Below are 23509 nucleotides of genomic sequence, written 5' to 3'. Positions count from 1 at the left end.
AATGCAATTCGACAAGAAAAAGAATAAAAGGCATCCAGATTTGAAAAGAAGAAATAAAATTATGTTTGTAAAAGCTATAATCTTACATATAGAAAACCCCGAGTAATCCACTGAAAAGCTATAACAGCTAATAAATGAGTTCAACAAGGATTCAGGATATAAGATCAATATGCACAAATCAATTACATTTCTATACAGCACCAATAAAGCGATCAAAAATAAAATTAATAAAACAATCCCATTTATAATAACATCAAAAAATAAATCACTCAGGAATAAATTTAAAGTGTAAAATTTGTACTATGAAAACCACAAAACATTGAAGAAAGTGAAAGAGGATCTAAATAAAAATAATACCATCCTATATTCACAGATTAGAAGGCATAACATTGTTAAGATGGTAATACTATCCAAGTTGATCTACAGATTCAAGACATTACCTATCAGAATCCCAGCTGGTTCTTTGTAGAAACTGACAGGCTGATTCTAAAATTCATATGGAATTTCAAGGAACCAAGAATAATCGAAACAACCTTGAAAACAACCTTGGAGGTCTCATACTTTCTGATTTCAAAGCTTATCACAAAGCTATACTAAATCAAGATAGTGTACTGGCACAAGGATAGATGAAGATCAATGGAAAGGAATCGAAAGTCACAAATAAATCCACACATCTATGGTCACCTGATTTTTGACAAACATGCCAAGACATTTTAATGGGGGAATGAACAGTCTTTTCAACAAATCGTGTTGGGACAACTGAACAGCTACATGCAAAAAAATGAAGTTGAATACCTATATCACATCCTACACAAAAATTAATGCAAACTGGATCAAAAACCTAAACCTAAGAGCTAAAACTATAAAACACACAAAACAAATGAGTAAATCTTCACGATCTTAGGTTGGACAATGTTTTCTTAGCTATGACACCAAAAACAGAAGAGATACACTAACAACCAATTATCCAAAGAGGAAATTAAGAAAACAACATCTTTTCCAATAGTTTTAAAAAATAAAAAAAATATTTAGGAATAAACTTAACCAAGGAGGTGAAAGACATTTACACTGAAAACTATAAAAGAGTGATAAAAAATTAAAGTATAAACAAATAAATAGAAAGACATCCATGTTCATAGACGGGAAGAATTAATGTTGTTAAAATGTCCACACTAGTCAAAGCGACGTATAGATTCTATGCAACCTCTATCAAAATCCCAATGGCCTTCTTTACAGAAATAGAAAAAAATCGCAAAAGTCATATGTAACCACAAAACAACCTGAATTGTCAAAGCAATTGTGAACAAGGAGGACAAAGGTGGAGGCATCACGCTTCCTGATTTGAAAATATATAACAAAGCCACAGTGATCAAAACAGTATAGTACTGGTATAAAGACAGATATAAATCCAAAGAACAGAATAGAGCGCTCAGAAGTATACCCCTCCATGTATGGTCAACTTATTTTTACAAGGGTGCCACGAATACAGAATTGCAAAAAGACAGTCTCTTCAATAAATGGTGCTGGGAAAACTAGGTATCCACATGCAAAAGGATGAAATTGAGCCTCTACCTTATGTCACTCACATAAATTAACTAAAAATGGGCTAAAGACTTTAACATAAGACCAAAAACTGTCAAACTTCTAGAAGAATACAAAGGGAAAAGGTTTCTGGACATTGGCCTTGGCAATGATTTCTTGGGCATGACACCAAAAGCACACACACACACACACACACACACACACACACACAAAATAAATAAATAAAAGTAAAACTAAATAAGTGGGATAACATCAAGCTAAACAACTGTATAGCAAAGGAAAAAAATCAACAAAAATTAAAAGGCAGCCATACTAAATGGGAAAAAAATATTTGCAAACCATATATCTGATAAAGGGTTAATATTCTGAATATATAAGGAACACTTACAAAACAGCAGCAAAAAAACTACAAACCTGATTTAAAAATGGGCAAGAGAAGTGAAGAGATATTTCTCTGAAGAAGACATGTAAATGACTAACAGATAAATGAAAAGATACTAAACAGCACTAATCATCAGGGAACTGCACATCAAAACCACAATGAGGTGTCACTTTATACATGTTAATTTTTATCAAAAAAAAAGATAACAAATATTGGCCAGGATGTGAAGGGCAACCTTGTGTACCGTTAGTGGAAATGTAAACTGGTGGAATTGCCATGGAAAACAGTACTGAGGTATCTAAAAAAATTAAAAACAGATCATATAGTCCAGATTCAAATCCAAAGGAATAAAAATCAGCATCTTGAAGAGATATCTGCACACTCATGTTCACTGTAGAATTACTCGCAATATCTAAAACGTGAAAACAACCTAAATATCCATCAACAGATGAATGAATAGAAAAAATGTGGTTTATATACACAATGGAATATTATGCAGCCTTTAAAAAGAAAGAAATCCTGCTAAGTGAAATAAGCAAAACACAGAAGGACAAATATTATATGATACCACTTATCTGATGAAACTAAAATAATCAGGCTCATAGGAGCAGAGAACAAAATAGTGGTTGTTAGGGCCTGGGAAAAGGAAGAAATGGGGAGGCATTAAAAAAAGCACAAGTGATAAAAGAAAAAAAAATTCCCTTTAACTGTCTACCTACGGTTAAAGGGGGGTCAAATATAGGAGAGTAGGGGGAGGGTGAAGTGGGTAAAGATGATCAAATATATGATAGTTGAAGGAAACTAGACTTTGGGTGGTAAACACACAATAGAATATACAGATGTCAAATGATAATGTACACCTGAAAATTATATAATTGTATTAACCAATGTTACCCCAATAAACGTAAAGAGGGCATTAAAGAGAAAAAAAGAAAAGAATTCATAAATTAGAGTTCATCAAAATTAATAGTTTTTGTCCTTCAAAAGAAACCAACAAAAAAGTAAAAAGACAACCCACAGAATAGATTTCTGCAAATCGCTTATCTGATAAGCGACTTGAATCTAGAATATCAAAATGACTCTAATAAGTCAATAACACACAAATAGCCACATTAAAAATGGGCAAAGGGTCTGAAGAGACATTTTTCCAAAGAAAATGTACAAATGGTCAATAAACACATGAAAAGATGCTGAACATCAACAGCTATTAGGGAAATGCAAATCAAAACGACAATATACTACTTAGCATCCTCTAGGATGGCTAGAATATATATGTAGATGTATATATACATATATATGTATATATATATATATGTGTATATATATATATATATATATGTATATATATGAAAAACAGGTAACAACAATTCTTGGGGAAGATATGGAGAAAATGGAACCCTCGTACACTGCTGGTGGGAGTGAAAAATGGTGCCGCTACTCAGGAAAACAGTCTGGATGTTCCTTCAATAGTTAAACATAGAGATACCGTATGATCTAGCATTCCCCCTCCTAAGTATATACTCGAGAGAAATGAAAACAGAGGTCTACATAAAATGATGCACACAAATCTCTATAGAAGTATCATTCATAACAGTCCGAAAGTGGAAATAACCTAAATGTCCATCAACTGATGAATGGAAAAGGAAAATGGAGCATATCCACACAAAGAAATATTTGTAAGTAAAAACATATGAAGTACTGACACATGCTATGACACAGATGAACCCTGAAAACATTAAGCTAAGTGAAAGAAACCAGTCACTATATATATATATATATATATATATATATATATATATATATATATGTATGAGCTCCTTTTTACATATTTCCAGAATAAGCAAATCTATATAGATATAGATCAGTGTTTGCCTAGAACTGGGGGGATGGATGGGGAGGAGACTAAAGTGATGGCTAAGAGACGCAGGGTTTCTTTTTGGGATAATGCAAATATTCTAAAATACATTGTGGTGATGGATGCACAGCTCCATGAATATACTAGAAGTCAGCAAACTATACACTTTAAATAGGTGAATTGCATGGTATTTGAATTATATCTTAATAAAACTGTTAAAAAAAAGAAAAAAAATTAAAAGCACCCATATCTTTTAGGGTGTATAAAGAAATATTCACAGTTAAATTGTGTGACATTTGGTATTTGCTTCCAAATTGGGTGTTAGAGGGTATAGAACTGGGTGGGAGTAGAGACCAAACTGGGTGATGGGTACATGGAAGTTAATTATACTATTCTCTCTACTTTTCTAGGCTTGAAATTTATTTTTTAAAAAGTTCTGTAAAAATGTAACAAAGAGTTACCACTACGGTAAAGAATGCCAAAATCTACGGTGAGGTAAACTAAAATGTAGAATATGGAACCCAGAGGTGTAAACCTAATACTCAGAATCACTCTTGCTGCAAAACTGAGCTGCACTTCTACAGTCTTGAAGGACTAAGGTGACTAAAGTCAAAGCACAGGGTTGGCCAAAAGTGGGAACTCATACAGCAACCCCTACTATAAACTAGAAACCTAAAGGGCTATCCTTTCAGGGCAAAAGTTCACTTGCAGTCTGTCCACCTGAGGTCTGGGGAATCTCGGGCATGGATCTTGGATTAGGTTAGTCCCAGAAAAAGAGCAACCCTAGGTACCTATGAGAAACAAATAGAAGTTCTCTCTGCAGGGAAATATCATTCTAATTTCTGATTCTTTCTACAAAAATACTCCAGGCATACAGCACATGGTCAAAGATAATCAGACAAAGAAATCAGCAACATGATGAAGAAAAATGAGGCAACAGAGACAGACAAACAGAAACTTTTGATATTAGAATTCATCAAACATAGATTAGTAAACAATGTTTTACTAAGTTCAAAGAAAGGTAACCAACACTGAATGGAAAATACGAAAAGCAATAAAAATGGCTACCTAAACACAAAGAAAAGATGAGGCCAGAAGTGAGATTTCTATAGTTTAGAATTTGGAACTGTGTAAATCTTTTACATATCCTAGAGCTCAAACTGAATTAAAAAGAAAAAAAAACAATATATGAAAAATGAAAATAAACTGAAACAAATGTACTGAACTGTATGTAAAATATATTATGTGCAGTGTACATTTTTAGTAAGATTTAGACCAGGGGCAAAAAAAACAAAATTATTTCAAATTTTATGTAGCAGTCTCATTAATAGTAATATTAATACTATTCATTTGAAACAAGTTTTTATATGTTATATGATAAATTAGGCAAGTTATTATGAAGGCAAGAAAAGAGAAAAGGAAGGAATATCAGAAAACCACTAAACTATATACAAGGCCTCTGAAATTCCTTTCTGTACTTAAAAATATAATTTTTATTCAAAAATTAAAATTAATCAATAGATTTTTGAAGACCATGTATTACTTTTTTCACCATCTGCTCCTTGACTACATTTTAAAATCTCAACTCCTAACATGCTAAATTGCCTATAGCCCAATGGCTCAATCCCTGTTGTAGATCAAAATAATTCTATTAAAAAAGCAGATCCTGGATGTCACCCTAGAGTTATTAAATCAGCATCTCAGTGGGAAACAATGGAGGATGTATACTTTGGGAAGGCACCATGGGTACTGCTGCTGCTGAGTCAGGGTAGAATCGCTGCTCAAGTCCTACAATTCTACTCAAGTTCCTCCAACACTGCAAGCTCCAACACAGACATCAGCACACCACAGTCCACAGCCCACATCCAGACAATGCCTGTTTTTGAAAGAAACTTTTATTGGAACACAGCTATGCCCATTTGTTTACCCACTGTCGATGGCCACTTTCATGCTACAATGGCAAGATTGGATAGCCTTGACAGAGATTGGCCTGGAAAGCCTAAAATATTTACAGTCTGGCCCTCTATAAAAATAGTTTGCTGACCCCTCTTCTATCTGCACTTTTCGCCAAATACTGCTCTGTCTTGGCAAGCTCATGTTCAGCCTTTGAAATTCCAGTTAACATCACCTGTAAAGCTTGAACTGGGACAGCAGTCTTGTATATTTTTCATCAGTCTCTGTACCCTCCCTTTATTACTCACATTCTTCATTCTAAGATGTGTTTAATGACTGTTCCCTGACTGGACTGTAAGCTCTATGAGGGCAATACCGGGATGTGTCTTGTTCATCACAGTGTCTGGTTCATTGCATATATGTACTAAACATTTATTCAATGAATATCTTCCTCATTCTGTACGTTTTCTCCCATTTTTTTTTTAGATATCTCAATGTTTCAGTCTGTTAAGGGAATTCTAAATCCGGAATCTATCAATGTATTTGTAATCCCATCTTGTTGTGTCATCCACACATTTGATATGCACACCATTCGAGTTCTTCTTAGAGTCACTGACTCTACCACAACGCCCAAAATTTAGCGGGTACTCAAAAAAAAAAGAATGACTAAACATGTTTTGCAATGGAGACACACTGAATTTATGGCATTTCCTACTTCTACCATCCTAGTATTCCTATATAAAATCTAAAAATCCTTTAAATATCCTTACCTGTAGCAAAAAGGAAACAGCATAACTCAATAGAGCAGGGTGATGAACTAGATTTAAACTCTTTTTATACTTTGCCACTCCAACTTTTTTAAAGACTTCGGGGTCAATATATGATCCTTTCTGGAAGGGTTTGGATGTCCACAAGCAACCAACCATGGCTGTCAAATAGCGATTATATTCTTGATAGGCCTTGCTGCTAAATATGAACTCTGACTTTGTCTATTGGGAAAGAACAAAAATTGTCATTATCACTTATCCTCCCTTTCCTCCTTATTTCTAACAGATCATAATGATCTACACTCAATTTTTAAATAATGGTGACTTAACGTAGAGGTTTGTCGTCCATACCTTTAGTACCAACTCATTTTTCTTTGCAGCTGTCAAATTTTTACGATATCTAAAAGTGAGAACAAATAGAATGAACGTTTAACATTAAATGCCTCTGAAATGTAAACATAAACAAAAGTGTACATTTTAAATGTAAATATATGCAGATGTGCACATACGCAAATATCCAGCTGTCTAGTTAAGGTTTTTAATCTTTTGTGGTCCATTATTCTCAAAGAATAAAAATCATTAGAGGCTCAAATATTGAGTCGTACATTTAACCGTGTGTAAAACATACTTTAATAAAAAAGAAAAAAATGAAGAAAATGCTTTTAATATTTTATTGTTAAGTAATTAATAGAGGCTCAAAAGCAGTCAGTCACTAATACAGAACATATTTTCTTAATGTGGAAAAAAAGATGCAATAGAAAGGATAAGGAAGAAATTTAAAAATGTAATCCTTTTTTCTTGCCTGAACTATTATATCAAATTAATTTTTAAACATTTTAACCTTGGCACAGTCCTGCGAGTTGTGCCACAAGAGTCTATACTTATGGACTTAAAAGAAGAATTTCAGTCTTTAAATGAAAGGAGTAGATGGTATCAGAAATTATACTTATAATTTCATATAATTGGCAATAGATCCTCTAATCTTCCAGAAACTATTCTTTTCACAAGAGAAGCTACATAGACCTAAACCAGTTGTCAGTAAATGACTAATTTTTCTTTAAGACAAAGCGATGAGAATTAACAATGCTGAGTGCAGCAGTACCATAGAACAAAATATCCTTAACTATTAATTTTTAAAATCTATATCCCCCATTGTGACATTAAAAAAAAACACAAAACACAATTAAAATAGCCTTATCTTAGAAGGTAATTCCCCTCAAAAAAGCCATGTTTCCTATTTTCAAAGACCCTGGCAAGAAATGGATAATAATTTTATTGTTTAATCTTTCATTGTATTATATACAGTAACTTTATTTTAGTGTATTTATAAATTATAATTTATAGTTGAAAAATGAACATAAAATTATGATGTATTAAATCATAAAACAATAAAAAGACTTTGTACCTGTGCATAATGTAACAGAGCTGGTTCAGGATACTGGAATCCAGACTGAGAAGTGCGAGATAGAAGATCCCAGGAGGAAATAACACCACTAACGGAATGTTATAGTTTATGTATATGTCGCATACCTTTCAGGAAGAATGATAACATCAGTATACTGATTATTCCCCAGAACCTTTCAACCATGTTCACCCAAAGAATTATCAGTAGAGAATAAACAATAAATATAACGTCAAGTTGGGGTGTGCCTGATTCGTAAATAGAATACATGGCCACAAGCCTGCTTAAAATGTACCTCACCAAACATCAACCTTATTATCATAGAGGATTATTTTTAGAAAATTATTAAAACTTTTTTTCTTGAGAGAGATCTTAGACTTGGGGAGAAAGGGAAAGGGAACATTTCTTTCTCCTTAAGTATCATAAGTATTGATTTATCATATTAGCTAGCTGTCAACCTGGAAAACAAAGAAGCATGCATCTAAGCTAATATAACACAAGACAACTAGGTACTGGGAAATGGAAGAAGCCAGGAAAACTGAGACTGGTGGTTACTTCCTGGATAATAGTTCTGTCCAGATCAAACACTATAAAGCAATGGAAGAAGACCAGAATCATAGGTACTGGGAGAAATGTAGAAAGGTAGAGTGGAGAGCTGAAGAAACAAGGTACTTTCGGTTTTTGCCAGGGGTTGGGAACGAGTAAAAACTGATGCTTGAGACAGACTTCTGTCTAGGGCCAACATTATTCAGGAGAATGCCTATTAAAGTGATACCTGGAATTTTCCAAAAAAAGGCATTGTTTTTCCACTTTGTTTTATGAAAGCCAGTTATTCAAGTGAGAATACAATCATTAACTTCAAAATATGAAGCTTACTGAAGTATGCTAATAAAGTTATAGCCCAACTTAATTAATATAAATAAAATTTAAAAAATAGACCAGTAAAGCAGAAAGCCATCAGAAAAATCTAAATATTAGGGTAAAAATGAGATGTGTACTACCTTCTCATAGAAATCCAAAACAAAATGCAGCAAGAAAGTGCTGTTGCTTTCCAAGCGCATTGCATTGGTGGACAGCCATCCTACATAGTGAATCAGTTCAGACACAGAGTTCATGGATTCACCGAAAGTTGTCTCTCTGCAATAAGAAACCATGACAATCAGATCCATATTAGCAAATGTCTTTACAACTTCCAAGCTAAAGCTGGATAGTATATAGCAAAAAGTTGTTAGGGATTTCAGAAAATCGTCAGTGCTCCAATGCATAACATTTTTTTTTTAAACCACAGTGACTGATCATAAAAGTAAACGGCTCTCTAGGGAAACATTAAGATCAATTCATAGAACATCCTCAGCAATCGCTCTATTAGTAAATACCAGAGAAGAAAAGGATTACGCTCTGGACAGACTCTAGATAATCCTGGTTACTATCCAATGTCCAAAGACCATGGTAGTCAGCAAATTAGTTTCTAAGCACACAAATAAAAATCCAGTTTTGCCTGAATTCCTGAGTTAAAATGCTGTTAAAAATATTTTCACTTTACCTGGAATCCAATTTTATCCTAAAACTGAATTAGTAAACTTTTTGGCATCGTTCATTGTTTTAGTAAAAATTATTTGGGGACATTTTATATTCTTCCTAAATCAATGGACTGTGTCTTTTTAAATCATGGGTATAATGGGTTCAATTCATCCATCTACTCACTCCTGTCCTTCAATCAGCTGTTGAGTGGATTAGGAAGAGACCTAGAAACGTGAATCCATAGCTTTATCCTCTGATATAAGAAGCCAACAATGGTTACACACAAGGAAAAAGGACTAGTATATAGTCTTAGAGCTTGAAAGATAATATAACACTCTACCATTCCCCAACCCATAGCGAGAAGGGAAAGAGTAGGAGACCACTCAAATAGGCAGGCATCCATATAGTCAGCTGGCCATTTTGCAAAACTATATTTTAACCATGATTTTTGTCAGCACTTGGCAAATGTGATTGAAATAATTCAAACAATAGAAAGTGCTCAGAATAGTTTCCTTTGAAATGTTTCTTCACAGGACATTGCTGGTATTTTGGAGGAAATAATTTGCTGTTCAGGACTGCCTCCTACTCCCCACCCACTAGAGAATGTTTAACAGCCCTGGCTCCTACCTACTACTGATGGGATACTCTCTTCCCAGTCACTATGCCAACCAAAAATGCCCCCCTGGAGAACCATTGCTGAAAATGGTTTCTCGCCTTTTGCTCCTTGTGATTTACAACTATAATTTACTCCCTTTTGACAGTCATATGGCATATGGTCATATAACGGAGACAAGGCATTCCACTGATATTCCCAGAACAGAAGGAATTCCTAAGAACTTGTAAGAGTTATGTTATATAATGACAAGAAGTATTATGACAAACAAAGTTATCTACATTTTATGTCTATTTAAGAATTTTAGAAAGCAGAGCTCCTGTTTAAATGCTCTCCCAAAATATATGACAGTGATTTAAAAAAAAAAAAAAGAATCCTAGAATTTTGGGAAAGAAAATAATAGAAATTGTAAAGCACCTATATCAGGATGCCTAATACTAACTTTGCAAGTTGGCCAAAGATTATAGTTGTAAACATACTATTCTTAATAAAATTAAGGTATTCAAAGAAGCTAAGCATTTAAATGAAATTTCTTTACGATAGCAATTCTCAAATGTTAGCTTGCACTAAAATTATGGAAGCATTCATTAAAACACAGATTGCTGGGCCCTACCTTCAGAGTTTACTTTAGGAGGTCTAAAATGAGCCTGAGATTTTGCATCTCTAACAAGTTTCCAGGTGATGCTGATGCTGCTGGTCCTGGGACCACACTTTCAGAAACACAGCTTTAAAAGATACTTTCACTACCCACAAATGTTCCATTTCTTTCTGAAACTTATTAGATAACACATGATATATGGAAACATTGCAGTAATGAATACAACGAATTAAAAACAATTTTCTAGGTTACTCCTAAGAAGCTTCTATTCTCCATTCTCCTATCGAAGTAGGAGATCATTACAGAGATAAGAACATTTAGAAAAGTAGGTCTGGGCTAATCTTTTAATCAAGTTGACAACCAACTATTTGCGAGTGAAGTTAAGGGACCCTTATCTTATTAAGAATGTGAAAGATAATATAGGGTATTTGAATATTGATTAGATATTTGAAGATATTAAGAATAATTACTTTAGGTATTATATTGGTATTACTTTTCAACAGTTGAAATGATGTCTTGGGTTTTGCTACAAAAAATCTAGTATGGGGGATGTCAGAAACATGGGAGAGTGAGAGACGTCCTCAGATCTCCGCCCTTGAAACAACAATAAGCTAACAACTAAAACTCAACAAAAAACGCCCAAACTGCACACCAGCACACCTGAGCATGGGATCAGCACCTAAAAGCTACCACAGGTCAGAACCCCAGGTGTTTGGTGGTGGACTGGGAGAAATAAGAAGTCTCTTGTAGCCCCTGGAGCAACCTGTAGGAGAAGGGGGAGGGGAGAAGTTGCAGAGAATTCCCTGAACAGCTCTGCCTGGGAGTACTGCGAGCTCCACATGGCCAGTGGCAGGTCCCAGGCATCGGGGCACAAAGCAGAGAAGCAGGACGGCAGAGAAACAACAGTTGATTATTACCAGTCGCAGATGCAAAATGTCAGGATAAGAAGCAGCCCCCACCACCCAACCCAAAGGACCCCTCCCCTCATATCCTCCAAGATCGGACACCGGGGAACCCAAGGGCAATCTCAGCAAATGCTGCTGAAACTGTCACTAACAGTGACAGGGACTGAGTCTTAGAGTAGCGAGTATGACTGAATATCTATAAGAAAAAAGAGGCATTATTAAGACTTTATATAAAGCAAGGATCCAAAAAGCTTAGATGCCACCTACTAGAAATCAAAAGAAAAACGCTATCTTAGCAACAAGCTAAACAGAGACATTTCTATAAAAACATCTTTCTGGAAATAAAGTAAAATACACTTCCATTAATGCCCAGGTGGAAAAATAGTCCATTAAACATCATGAACAACAGAAGTGACAAGGCAGCTCATAAAGAAAGAGAAAAATCCCCAGAAAATAAGCTTAAAGACATAGAACTATGCAACTTGAATGACAGACAATTCAGGATGGTACTTCTAAAAAAACTCAATGAGATCTGAAACAACTCAAATCAACAATTTCAGGAATTGAAAAAACAACTAGATGAGCAGAATGAGTTCTTTAGCTAGGAGACTAAAACCCCGAAAAAGAACCAAATAGAACTTCTGGAGATGAAGAACACACTGCAAGAGTTGAAAAATGAAACAGAAAGCTTGCGAAATAGAGTTGACCAAATGGAGGAAAGTATCAGTGATATTGACGACAGAAATCTAGAAATAAATCAGAAGGAAGAATGAAAAAATAATGAAAGAGACATATAAGAACTAGCTGATACCATCAGGAGAGAAAACATTATCGAAGGGGAGGAAAAGGAAAAGGGACTAGAAAGCATTTTCAGACAAATAGCAGATGAGAATTTCCCAAATCTAAGGAATGAGCTGGAGTGTTGAATTCAAGAAGTCAACAGAACATCCAATTATCTCAATCTAAAAAAGCCTTCTTCAAGACACACTGTATTACAATTATCAAAAATCAATGACAAAGACAGAATTCTCAGGGCAGCCAGGGAAAAGAGAATGGTAACCTTTGTTACCTATTAGATTATTGTCGGACTTCTCAGCACAAACCTTACAAGCCAGGAAGGGGTGTACTCACATATTCAAACTATTAAATGAAAGGAACTACCAGCTAAGGATAATGTATCCAGCAAAGCTCTCCTTTAGATAGGAAGGAAAAATAAAGACCTATTTATATATATATTTATATATATATATAAATAACTATCCTCTACATATTTGTAATGGTAACCACAAGCCAATGATTCAGAACTGAAGTATATTACATAAAACAAAAAGAAGTACCAGAGGGAAAAGCCACAAAACAAACCAAAATGAAAAAAATGAAAAGGCACAAAAGGACAGAGAAGCAATAGAAACACCAAGCACTATACCAAAACATAAAATGGTTACATAAAAACCTCATATTTAAATAATCAAATGTAAATGGAATGAACTCACGAATAAAAAGGCACAGAGCTGCAGAATGGATCAAAAAACAAAATTCAAACATACTCTGCCTCCAGGAAACACATTTCAGTTCAAAAGACAAATATAGGCTCAAAGTGAAAGGGTGAAAAATGATATTTCAAGCAAATGGCATTCAGAGAAACACAGAAGTAGTAGTACTAATATCAGACAAAATAGACTTCAAAATAAAAAAAGGTAAAGAAAGACACTGAGGGACACTTCAAAATGATAAAGGGAATTATGCACCAAGAAGTCATAACTCTTAATATTTATGCTCCCAATTAGGGAGACCCAAAATATGTAAAGCAGTTACTAACAGAACTAAAAGGAGAAACAGACCAAAAAATGATCGTAGTAGGGGACCTAAATACACCACTTGTCAGATATGGCCGGATCATCCAAAAAGAAAATCAATAAGGAAATAACATCCTTAAATGATACATTAGACCAACTGGATGTAATTGACATTTACAGAGCCTTGCATCCCAAAAGAGTTGTTTATACATTCTTCCCTAATGCACATGGAACATTCTCAAGGATGGACCACATACTGCAACACAGAGATAGCTGCAACAAATATAAGAGGGTTGAAATCATACCACCCATATTCTCTGATCATAATACTTTGAAACTTGAGATTAACTGTAAATAGAAAGTGGAAAGAACCACAAATACATGGAGATTAAACATCACACTAAAGAATACTGGGTCAGAAAAGAAATGAAAAGAGATCAAAAGATACATAAAAACAAATGATAGTACAATATACCACAACTTTTGGGACACGGCAAAAGTGGACATAAGAGGAAAGTTCATATCATTACAGGCCTATCTCCATAAATAAGAACGAGCCCAAATAAACAACCTAACACTTCATCTTAAAAATTTAGAAAAGGAAGAACAAATGAGGTGTAAAGTCAGCAGAAGGAAAGAAATAATCAAAATTAGAGCAGAAATAAATGAAATTGAAACAAAACAAAACAGAAGAATTAATTGCAACAAAGAGCTGGTTCTTTGTGAAGGTTACTAAAATTGAGAAATCCTTGGCTAGACTCACTAAAGAAAAAGGACAAAGGATACAAATAAAATTAGGGATGAAAGAGGAAAAATTATGACAGACACTGCAGAAATTCAAAGGATCTTACAAGAATACTATGAAAAAGTATATAACACCAAATTTAATAACTTAGAATAAATGGACAAGTACTTAGAAAATACAACCTTCCTAGACTGAATCAAGAAGAACTAGAACATCTAAATAGACCATTGAGCAATATGGAAATTGAAACAATCATCAAAAACCTATCAAAATGTAAAAGTCCAGTACCAGATGGCTTCACCAGTGAATTCTACCAAACATTCAAAGAATATTTAATACCTATTCTCAAATTCTTCCAAAAAATCGAAGAAGAGGCAATATTTCCCAACACATTTTATGATGCCAATATTACATTGACAACATAACCTAATAAAGATAACACAAAAAAAGAAAACTACAGACCAATATTTCTCATGAATACAAATGCAAAAATCCTAAATAAGTTACTAGTGAACCGAATACAGTAACATATTAAAAAAGATTATACTCCACGATCAAGTTGCTTCATCCCATGGGCACAAGGATGGTTCAACATACGCAAATCAATTTATGTGATACAGCACATAAATAAATTAAAAAATAAGAATCATAAGATCATATCAATAGAAGCCTGTGACAAGATACAGCATCCATTTATGATTAAAACTCTTAACAAAATCAGTACAGAAGAAAAGCACATTAACATAAAAAGGCCATATATGGCAAACCCTCAGCCAACATTATACTCAATGGTGAAAAACTAAAAACCTTCCCTCTAAGATAAGGAACAAGACAAGGCTTTCCACTATCGCCACTGTTATTCAATATAACATTGGAGGTCCCAGCGAGTGCAATCAGACTAGAGAAAGAAATAAAAGGCATCCAAATAGGAAACGAAGAAGTCAAACTGTTATTATTTAAGGATGACATGATTCTCTATATAGAAAACCCTAAAGACTCAACAAGAACACTATTAGAAACAATAAGCAAATACAGTGACGTTTCTGGATACAAAATCAATGTTCAAAAATCCATAGCATTCCTCTATTCCAATAACGAAGTGTCAAAAAAAGAAGTGGTGAAAATAATTCCTTTTGCAATAGCAATAAAAAGAATAAAATGCCTAGGATTAAATCTAATGAAACATGTGAAGGACCTATAAAATGAAAACTATAAGACCCTATTAAAAGAAATTGAAGAAGATAAAAAGAAATGGAAAGATACTCTGTTATCTTGGATTAGAAGAATCAACATAGTTAAAATTAACACATTACCTAAAACATTATACAGATTTAATGCAATCTGTCCAAATCCTATTGGCATTTTTGAAAGAAATAGAACAAAATATTATCAGATTTGCATGGAAGAACAAAACACCCAGAATTGCCAAAGCCATCCTGAGAAAAAAGAACGAGACTGGAGGCATCACTCTGCCTGACACAGAATTATACTACAAAGTGACAGTAATTGAACAATTGGCAGAAAAATAGACACACAGACCAGTGGAACAGAACCGAGAGTCTAGAAATGAACCTATGCTTATATGGGTGAATAATTTTTGACAAAAAAAAGCCAAAAACATACAGTGGAGAAAGGAAAGCCTCTTCAACCAATGGTGCTGAGGAAACTGGAAAGCTGCCTGTAAAAGAATGAAACTAGACTGTTGTCTATCACCACACACCCAAATTAACTCAAAATGGATTAAGGACCTGAATCAATAAATTGCAAAGAAGAGAACAAAGGAAATGAACTCATGGACCTTGGAATTAAAGAGGATTTTATAAATTTGACCTCAAAGGCAAAGGATGTAAAAGCAAAAGTAAATGAATGGGACTACATCAAACTAAAAAAACTTCTGCTCAGCAAAAGAAATCGTCAACAATGTAAAGAGACAACCATCTGAATGGGAAAATACACTTGCAAGCAACACCTTCTATAAGGATCTAATATCCAAAATATACAAAGAACTTATACAACTCAATAATAAAAAGCTAACAATCCAATCAAAAAATTGGCAAAGGACCTAAACAGACCCTTCTCCCTAGAAGACACACAAATGGCCAGCAAAGAAATGAAAAGATGCTCCTCATCACTAGTATTAGGGAAAACAAATCAAAACCACAATGAGATAGCATCTCACACCTGTTAGAAGAGCTGTTAACAGGACAAGTAATAACAAATGTTAGAGAAGATGTGGAGAAAAAGAAACCCCCATACACTGCTGGTGGGACTACAAGTTGGTACAGCCACTATGGAAAATACTATGGAGGTTCCTCAAAAAACTAAGAATGGATTTACCATATGATCCAGCCATCCCTCTACTGGGTATTTACCCAAAGACTTGAAAACGCATATCCATAAAGATATTTGCACACCGATGTTCATAACAGCATTATTCACAGTGGCCAGGACACGGAAGCAACCAAAGTGTCCTACAACAGATGATTGGCTAAAGAAGCTGTGGTACGTCTATACGGTACATATATATGTGGTACATGTATACAGGAATATTAGTCATAAGAAGAGATGAAATACTGCCATTTGCGACATAATGGATGGACCTTGAGGTAATCATGCTAAGTGAAATAAGCCAGACAGAAAAAGTTGAAAACCACATGATATCCCTTATATGTGGGATATAAACCTAAAAGCAACAAATGAACAGGACAAACAAACAGAAACTCATGAACATGGATAATAGACTAGTGGTTACCTGAGGATAGGGGAAGGGGGAAGGGAGATGGGGTAAAAGGAGTCAAATATGCATTGACAGAAAGAAAAATAACTATGGGAGGGGAACACACAATGCAATATATATATATCTGCCTTACTGTTAAATTGTACACCTGAAACTTACTGGATTTCAATGTCACTAAAAAAATAAATTAAAAGTAAATTTATTAGAAAAAATCTAGTATGGAGGAGAAGAAAGTAAGAGGTATTATAGGTGAAAAAATGTTAAACATGAATTGATAACTATTGAAGTGGGATGATGTGTACATGGGGGTAACACTACTATTTTCTCTACTTTTGAGTGTGTTTGCAATCTTCTACAATACAAAGTCTATAAATCAACGTTAAAAGTAACGTGGTTGATAACAGAATATAGGAGAAACCAAAGATTTTGGGTAGAGTCAAAACAACCTGATTAGGTAGTTCCTTCAAATTCAGTCTTTCACTTTCACCTTAAGCATAAAGCATACATTTAACAATAATCAACATAATGGAAATTCAGGCCTCTTTTTTAATTTCAAGGAGAAAATAAATTAATATAGAACCAAAATACATCAGAGAAACAAACAAACAAAAAACTATACAGTAAAATTACAAATTTTCTAGCCATTATCAAAATTAACTTTACATATAAGAATACATTTTATAAAGTAAGTTGAACTGAATGGAGGTCAAAGTTGCAAGTTCCAATGTCAGTTCTCTAATGTTTTGCTGTATTAACTCTTTCAAGTCACTTATATACTTAGGGTTTGCTCTCTGATATATATAATAGAACTTGAAGATTTGTAAGATGACTCACAGAGGACTGTCCAGCACAGTTTTCCTGTGGATGTTCACAGAAAGCCACAACAGCCAATTCTGCAGTAGCTCTTTCAGGCACTCAAGAACACTACACTGAGGGGGTGGAAACAAAAAAAAAGTATTCATGAAATCATTCAGACATACCATAATTTTGAGAACTAAGAAACTAAATCAGAGGCTTAGAAGGAACTATACCCAACAGCTGCTGCTCCAACCTGATCAATCCCCAGGACACAGATGGACACAAGCACAAGTTTATTTTCTCCACCCTAGCTTATCAGCCCAGGAAGAGACTCTTGTTTCTCTATATTACATTCATTTATAACATTTATTACATCACCAAATACATTAACACTCACCCCTTACTGTCTCTTCTCAGAGACCCTTTGTAGTTGCTACAGATAAGAGTTTCCTACTCTTTTCACCTTGCATCTACACCTAAGATTTACTCCCTTGTTGATGGTCATAAAATTTATCTTGTCTTTTGTGATTGTGGAAAACAAACAATTCTAGTTTTTCCTTTCTCAGTCCTTGCCTTTATTTTCCAGTTCCTCATTCACATATATAAATAGTCCTGACAGAAGAGTGCTTGGGGCATTTGTGAGGATAAATCATAATATCTATAAACTTGAAAGCAATCCATACCATTCATTCCAAAACCTAATACATGAAAGCTTTCTGAAACATCCTTAATAAATAAGGACTGAGATACTACCTGAGTATCTCCAGTGATGGGGTGCTCAGTGCTTCTTCATACAAACAGCTCAATTAATATTTTTTAGAATGTGAACAAAAAAGGGGGTATGTACAGGTTCACTGACCGAAAGTAACCTTGCAGTATGATTTGATCATAAATTCCTGAGTGGGTAGAAATGCCCAGGCCTAGAACTTCTTTAGTGAAAGGGTTTTAAGCAAGCAGAGTCCGATGTTTTTGTGCATCTAGGTTAACAAATTTTTGAAATGTCAGAAGTAATCCTCTTTTCCAGACTCCCTGAAGGCACAACCACCTCCTAGGGAGCACATAATGTTAACTATCCTGGACCTTGCTTTCTTCTACCTTCATACAATCTTCCTTATGTTCACTCCTTAATCCCATATGTATACAAGACACTGCAAAACTATCATTTTCCAGAGCATCTGAGATCTTGCTTCCCAGCATGTCGTCAGTTTGGCTCAAATAAACTCATAAAAATTCTCTTAAGGTTTGGATGTTTCTGACCTGGACAAAACCTTGACACCTCACATTCAAGTGTGAATGAATGACCCTTTAGTCACCCCACTCGTTCTTGTACTCTATACTTCTCTGTGTTTCTTTCCCCCTTTCACTGATCCCATCCTTCCCAAATCTTTCAATTGTAGTTTCCAGCACTTCCGTTCCACAGCAATCTAAACCTACACCTTCGTATTCTTCAAAGTATGCTTTCTCTGTCTTCTTATTCTCATCATACCTGGCTCTCCCTCAGCTCTCAGCCAGGACACTGTTTCCTCTGAAAACATTTCCATAGCCCACACTTCACCACTTGGACAATTCCCTAGCTCCCCACTCCTACTATGGGAACAGAATATAAGCCTCTTTGAGATGGTAAATATAAAATGAGAAATAAATATCCCTTTAAGAAGGGGTCAGTTTTAAAAAGATAGTATAAATAAATCAAATGGATGTTCTATTTAATCAGGTGCCATAGAAAAAAAATCTGCCGTTTTCGAATATTTACAAATATTTTCTGAGCTGCAGAACCTCATTAGCAGTAACATTAGCTGAATGTGTTAGGCTAAGATCAAAGACCTTCATTTCAGATTGCACTTTGCTATAGTCAGTTTTTCTCATGAATTTGACTATCCTTAGCTTTTCTAACACAACACAAAAGCTATCTATCTTTAACACTATTTCCAAACTATTACTCCTCCTTATATAAACAACCCTTTCTCTTTAAGGTTTACATAATCCAACTACACTACCTTTTATTTTTTTATTTCCATATATTTGGATCTACCTCCTTGAAACTTGTATACATTCACTGAAAACCTTCTCACTCTGCCTCACATCCTGCCATCAGTCCCTGAGTTATGTCAGTGTCCATGAAGATGATCCACCCACTACTTTAGCTTGTTTCTTGACCTCAAACCAAATAACTTTCATCTCCACTCTACCTTAGTTATACACTCCCACAGCCACACACTAAACTTTGTTATAACCTGAACTGAACCACCACCAAAATCTACTATTATCTTTTCTTTACTGTGACCTCCTGTTCTTCCAGCTTTTACACACCCTCAACTCCAACTACTTATTCTTGCTCTTCAACTTCAGATATATTCAATCCCTTGATTCCTTCATTTTTAATATCATTTTTTACCCTTTTCAGCCTTCTCCTGGCCTCACCTCCCTATCTAGACTAGACCACATTGTTAATCATTCACAACTCCCTTGCACTCCATTTAGCCAGCAAAACCTTAAATGATTCCTTCCAACTCATAACTTATGTTCTCTGATCCTACATCTGAGCTGAAGAAAAACACAACTATAAGGGTTAGTACCACTCCAAATTTATGGTCTCCAACTTCATATGGGCCCTTAATGAAGTTCAATAATCCTTTTACTTGTCTTTAAGCAGTTCTATTTTTCTCAGCAGCTGTCCTAAGCACATAACACCCTCCTAAACCCCCTACTCAATTCTATCCTCTACAACACACTTTCTATTTTGAGAAATTTAACATTTTTAGGCACAAGGTATTTCAACATCTTGCCCTTTCTTCCAACTGTATGAATATATATCCCTAGCCATATGTCCTTGTTCCCAGTCTTAAGAATAAGTGCTACCTCCCAATCTCTCGACATCCATCCAAGCAAATAATCTTGTCTTAAACTAGTACCTTCATACTTCTTCTGAAATCCTGCACTGTCAATTATCCTCCATTTCCAACCTCTCCCTCTTCTCAACTGGCTTCTTCTAGTCTACCTATAAATATACTCAGGTTTTTCTCATATTGGAGGCAAATAAAAACAAAACACCCCCCCCCACACACACACACAACCATCCCTTGATTCAAAATCCCACTATAGCTATCTTTCTACCTCTTCCTTTTAGCCAAACTTTTTGAAACATATTCTATACTCATTGTCTTGTCTTCACTTCTCGACTCAACATCCACAATCTGGCTTTTACCCCTATACTCCACAGAAACTGTTCACAAAGGTACCTAAAACCTCTGTATTATCAATTCCAAACAATTTTTTTGGTCCTTATCTTTCTGGACCTTCCTGAGATACATGGCAATATTGTTCCTTCACTCTTTGATATCCTGTATTCTCTCTGTTTCCATGGCACTGTTGCTCTCCTGATTATTTTCATACTTTTTTAAAAATTAAATTTATTGGGGTAATGATGGTTAATAACATTACATTTTTGTACTTCATGAAAAAGTTCCTTCATAGACTCTCCTTTTCAGCTAAAAATTAAATGAGTATTCTCGAGTTCTGTCCTTGGCCATTTCCCTTCCTCCATCCTTTCCTCTCCCCATCCCCACTCTCAAATATAAATATATGTATGTGTGTATAAATCTATTATTTACTTATTAGGCTGGACCATATGGAATTGCCAATTGTTAAACATCCCTGGTCTACACAAATGGCAATGTCACATGGTTTAAGCTAAAACTGACAGATAAGTAGCTCTCTAGATTCACGGAATAAGAGAAGAAATAAAGAATAACCTAATTATAAGATAGGAAGAAAATCATGAAAAGTTGTAAAATGAAGGGCCTGAAAATATATTAACTGGGAGAAGTGGAGTGTATTATTATATAAATGATATTGGTCTAATAGTAAGTTACCAGGACAACATGTTTTTCCTATAAATGTGGCCAATAGTAGGTGATTTATTGTGAAAAAAAGTTATAAAAGAAACATTACTTATATTGTCATTCTTTTGGAATAGAAATAACCATTCTATAAGAAAGTGGCTCTCAAACTCAGTCAGGTAGAACTGAAAGCCACAGTGGTCCTTTAGGAGAATGCCTCAAAATAGTAACACAATTTACTATATAAGATTGGAACAATTTTATTAGTAGAAAATGACTATATTATAAATATACAATATGAATATCACAGGAATTTTGTTTGCTTTGGTCATTACTGTTTCCAGTGTCAAAAAGGGTATCTAGCACATAATGGGTAATCAATAAATGTTGGTGAAATGAATAAGTGTATTTACAAAAATATCAACCGCTTTGATCAAACTAACTATACTTAAGTATTCTCCAGTCTGTTTTTATTAATACTCATTTGCCACCTGCTCATTCGCTTTGTCATCTGCTATAAGTGACAACAGTTTAGAAGAACTACATGCAATGAAAACCTTGAAAACAGAAAACTCTATACATTAACTTTCATTTCAGTGATGCAGCATCTCAAGTTCAAGCCCAAGAGAATTCTGCTAGAAAACCACTGCCATAACGTGGGTTTGGAATCATGGACCACTGGCTATAGAATAACAGTTCTTGCTGAATCTAAGCAAGATAGTTTTTTTTTCTTACCTTGAAATAAATGGTTGATGTAAAGAAGAGCTGTGCTAGATGGTCAAAAATAACTGGTTTCACCTCTAGGAAATAATAATAAAAAAGATTATACATAATACTTTTATTTAATATTACATTGAATTACATCTCACACCAAAATTTCAATGATACATACCAGAGAAGTTGCTAATAGGAATCCAGCACACAAGCTGAAGGAACTGTGACCGACAACAGGAGCCATCCCAGAGAGGAAGGCTCTTATACAGGAATGCTTCACAGGAATAAAACCCCTCCTGTAATATAAGTCAATGGTAAAACCTTATATGGAACTCTTCGGTTTTAATTGCTCTCTAAACAACCAGTTTATTCTATGCTTTAGTTGTTTTACTCTTAGACTAATTTTTCATCAATATAATTCAAAGTCTTGAGTTAGGTACCAGACTTCCTCATAAAAATTATCAAATGATTAATATTTGGATATATCAGCATCTTTATCAATACAATTTCTAAACACCATAAACTTCATCAATTAGAAAGAAGGTAAAAAGTCAAGTTACAGAATATTTTTTAAAGATAAATAAAATTGTACTATTTTGGAGAACATGCAGTCACTTGAACAGTCACTAAATGTATACAACATTAGACAGTGAGGCTAGACTTTCATTAGAGGCCGCAGAACAAATTCAAACTCTGGGCAACTCCATCTGTAGAGGACTGAGTATCTAGGTTATTTACATTTCCACCAAAGTAAGGACCTAGAGTCTTCCTTTTTCCCTTTGTCACCCTGAGCCTTAAATAGTAGTGCACACCAGGACTCTATTCTGGACTTTTTCATGCCATGAATTCTCTGGACAATCTCACCAATAACATAGCTAAAACCACCACCTATATAATAAAGGAGTCTTCAATCTTTGTCTCTAGCCTAATTCTCATTCCTGAGCTCTAGACTCCTTATCTAACTGCCTTCTGGATATGACTTCTTAGATGTCCCACAGGCATCTTTTAAATCAAATTTATCTTTCTTTCCAACCCTGCTCCTCCTCTAGTCTCTTTCTCACTGAATTCCATCATCATCTTCCCAAGCAGGAAACCTAAAAAGCAACCTAAATTCATCTCTTTATCCTCACCAGCATCATTCACACCCAACTTCCAACTCAATGGTTTCACACCAAATCCTTGAGATTTATTCAACAACATTAACTGAGCATCTCTTTTGTACCAGGTACCAAGCTGGATGCCTGCACATGAAAAAAAATTTAGACAGGGTTCCCACCCTTTGGGAGGTTATAATATATAGAGAAACAGATGCTGAAAAGTGCCATGATACAGGTAAACATAGAAAGCCATGGGAGCACATAGAACAAACATCTAACCCAGGGTTATCCAGGCCAAATAAAAC

General features: G+C 34.7%; 1 protein-coding gene across 4 annotated transcripts in view; it reads right to left on the bottom strand.

Moving 5' to 3' along the window:
• Positions 1 to 23509, bottom strand: part of CENPI (centromere protein I) — a 64710-nt gene that overhangs the window by 7440 nt on the left and 33761 nt on the right. For all 4 annotated transcript variants that reach the window (XM_016132179.2, XM_016132177.2, XM_016132176.2 and 1 more), the window contains exons 13-19: positions 22286 to 22403; positions 22129 to 22193; positions 17591 to 17685; positions 8843 to 8978; positions 7845 to 7969; positions 6791 to 6839; positions 6443 to 6661 (exon numbers count right to left, since the gene is read on the bottom strand). In XM_016132179.2, coding sequence (XP_015987665.2) covers positions 6443 to 6661; positions 6791 to 6839; positions 7845 to 7969; positions 8843 to 8978; positions 17591 to 17685; positions 22129 to 22193; positions 22286 to 22403 — 807 coding nt within the window. The remainder of the gene's footprint in view (positions 1 to 6442; positions 6662 to 6790; positions 6840 to 7844; positions 7970 to 8842; positions 8979 to 17590; positions 17686 to 22128; positions 22194 to 22285; positions 22404 to 23509) is intronic.

The sequence above is a fragment of the Rousettus aegyptiacus genome, unplaced genomic scaffold (genome assembly GCF_014176215.1).
Source record: "Rousettus aegyptiacus isolate mRouAeg1 unplaced genomic scaffold, mRouAeg1.p scaffold_m13_p_9, whole genome shotgun sequence".
NCBI classification, from domain to species: domain Eukaryota; kingdom Metazoa; phylum Chordata; class Mammalia; order Chiroptera; family Pteropodidae; genus Rousettus; species Rousettus aegyptiacus.
Note: the sequence above shows the minus strand (reverse complement) of the source record. Positions and strands in the feature narration are given on the sequence as shown.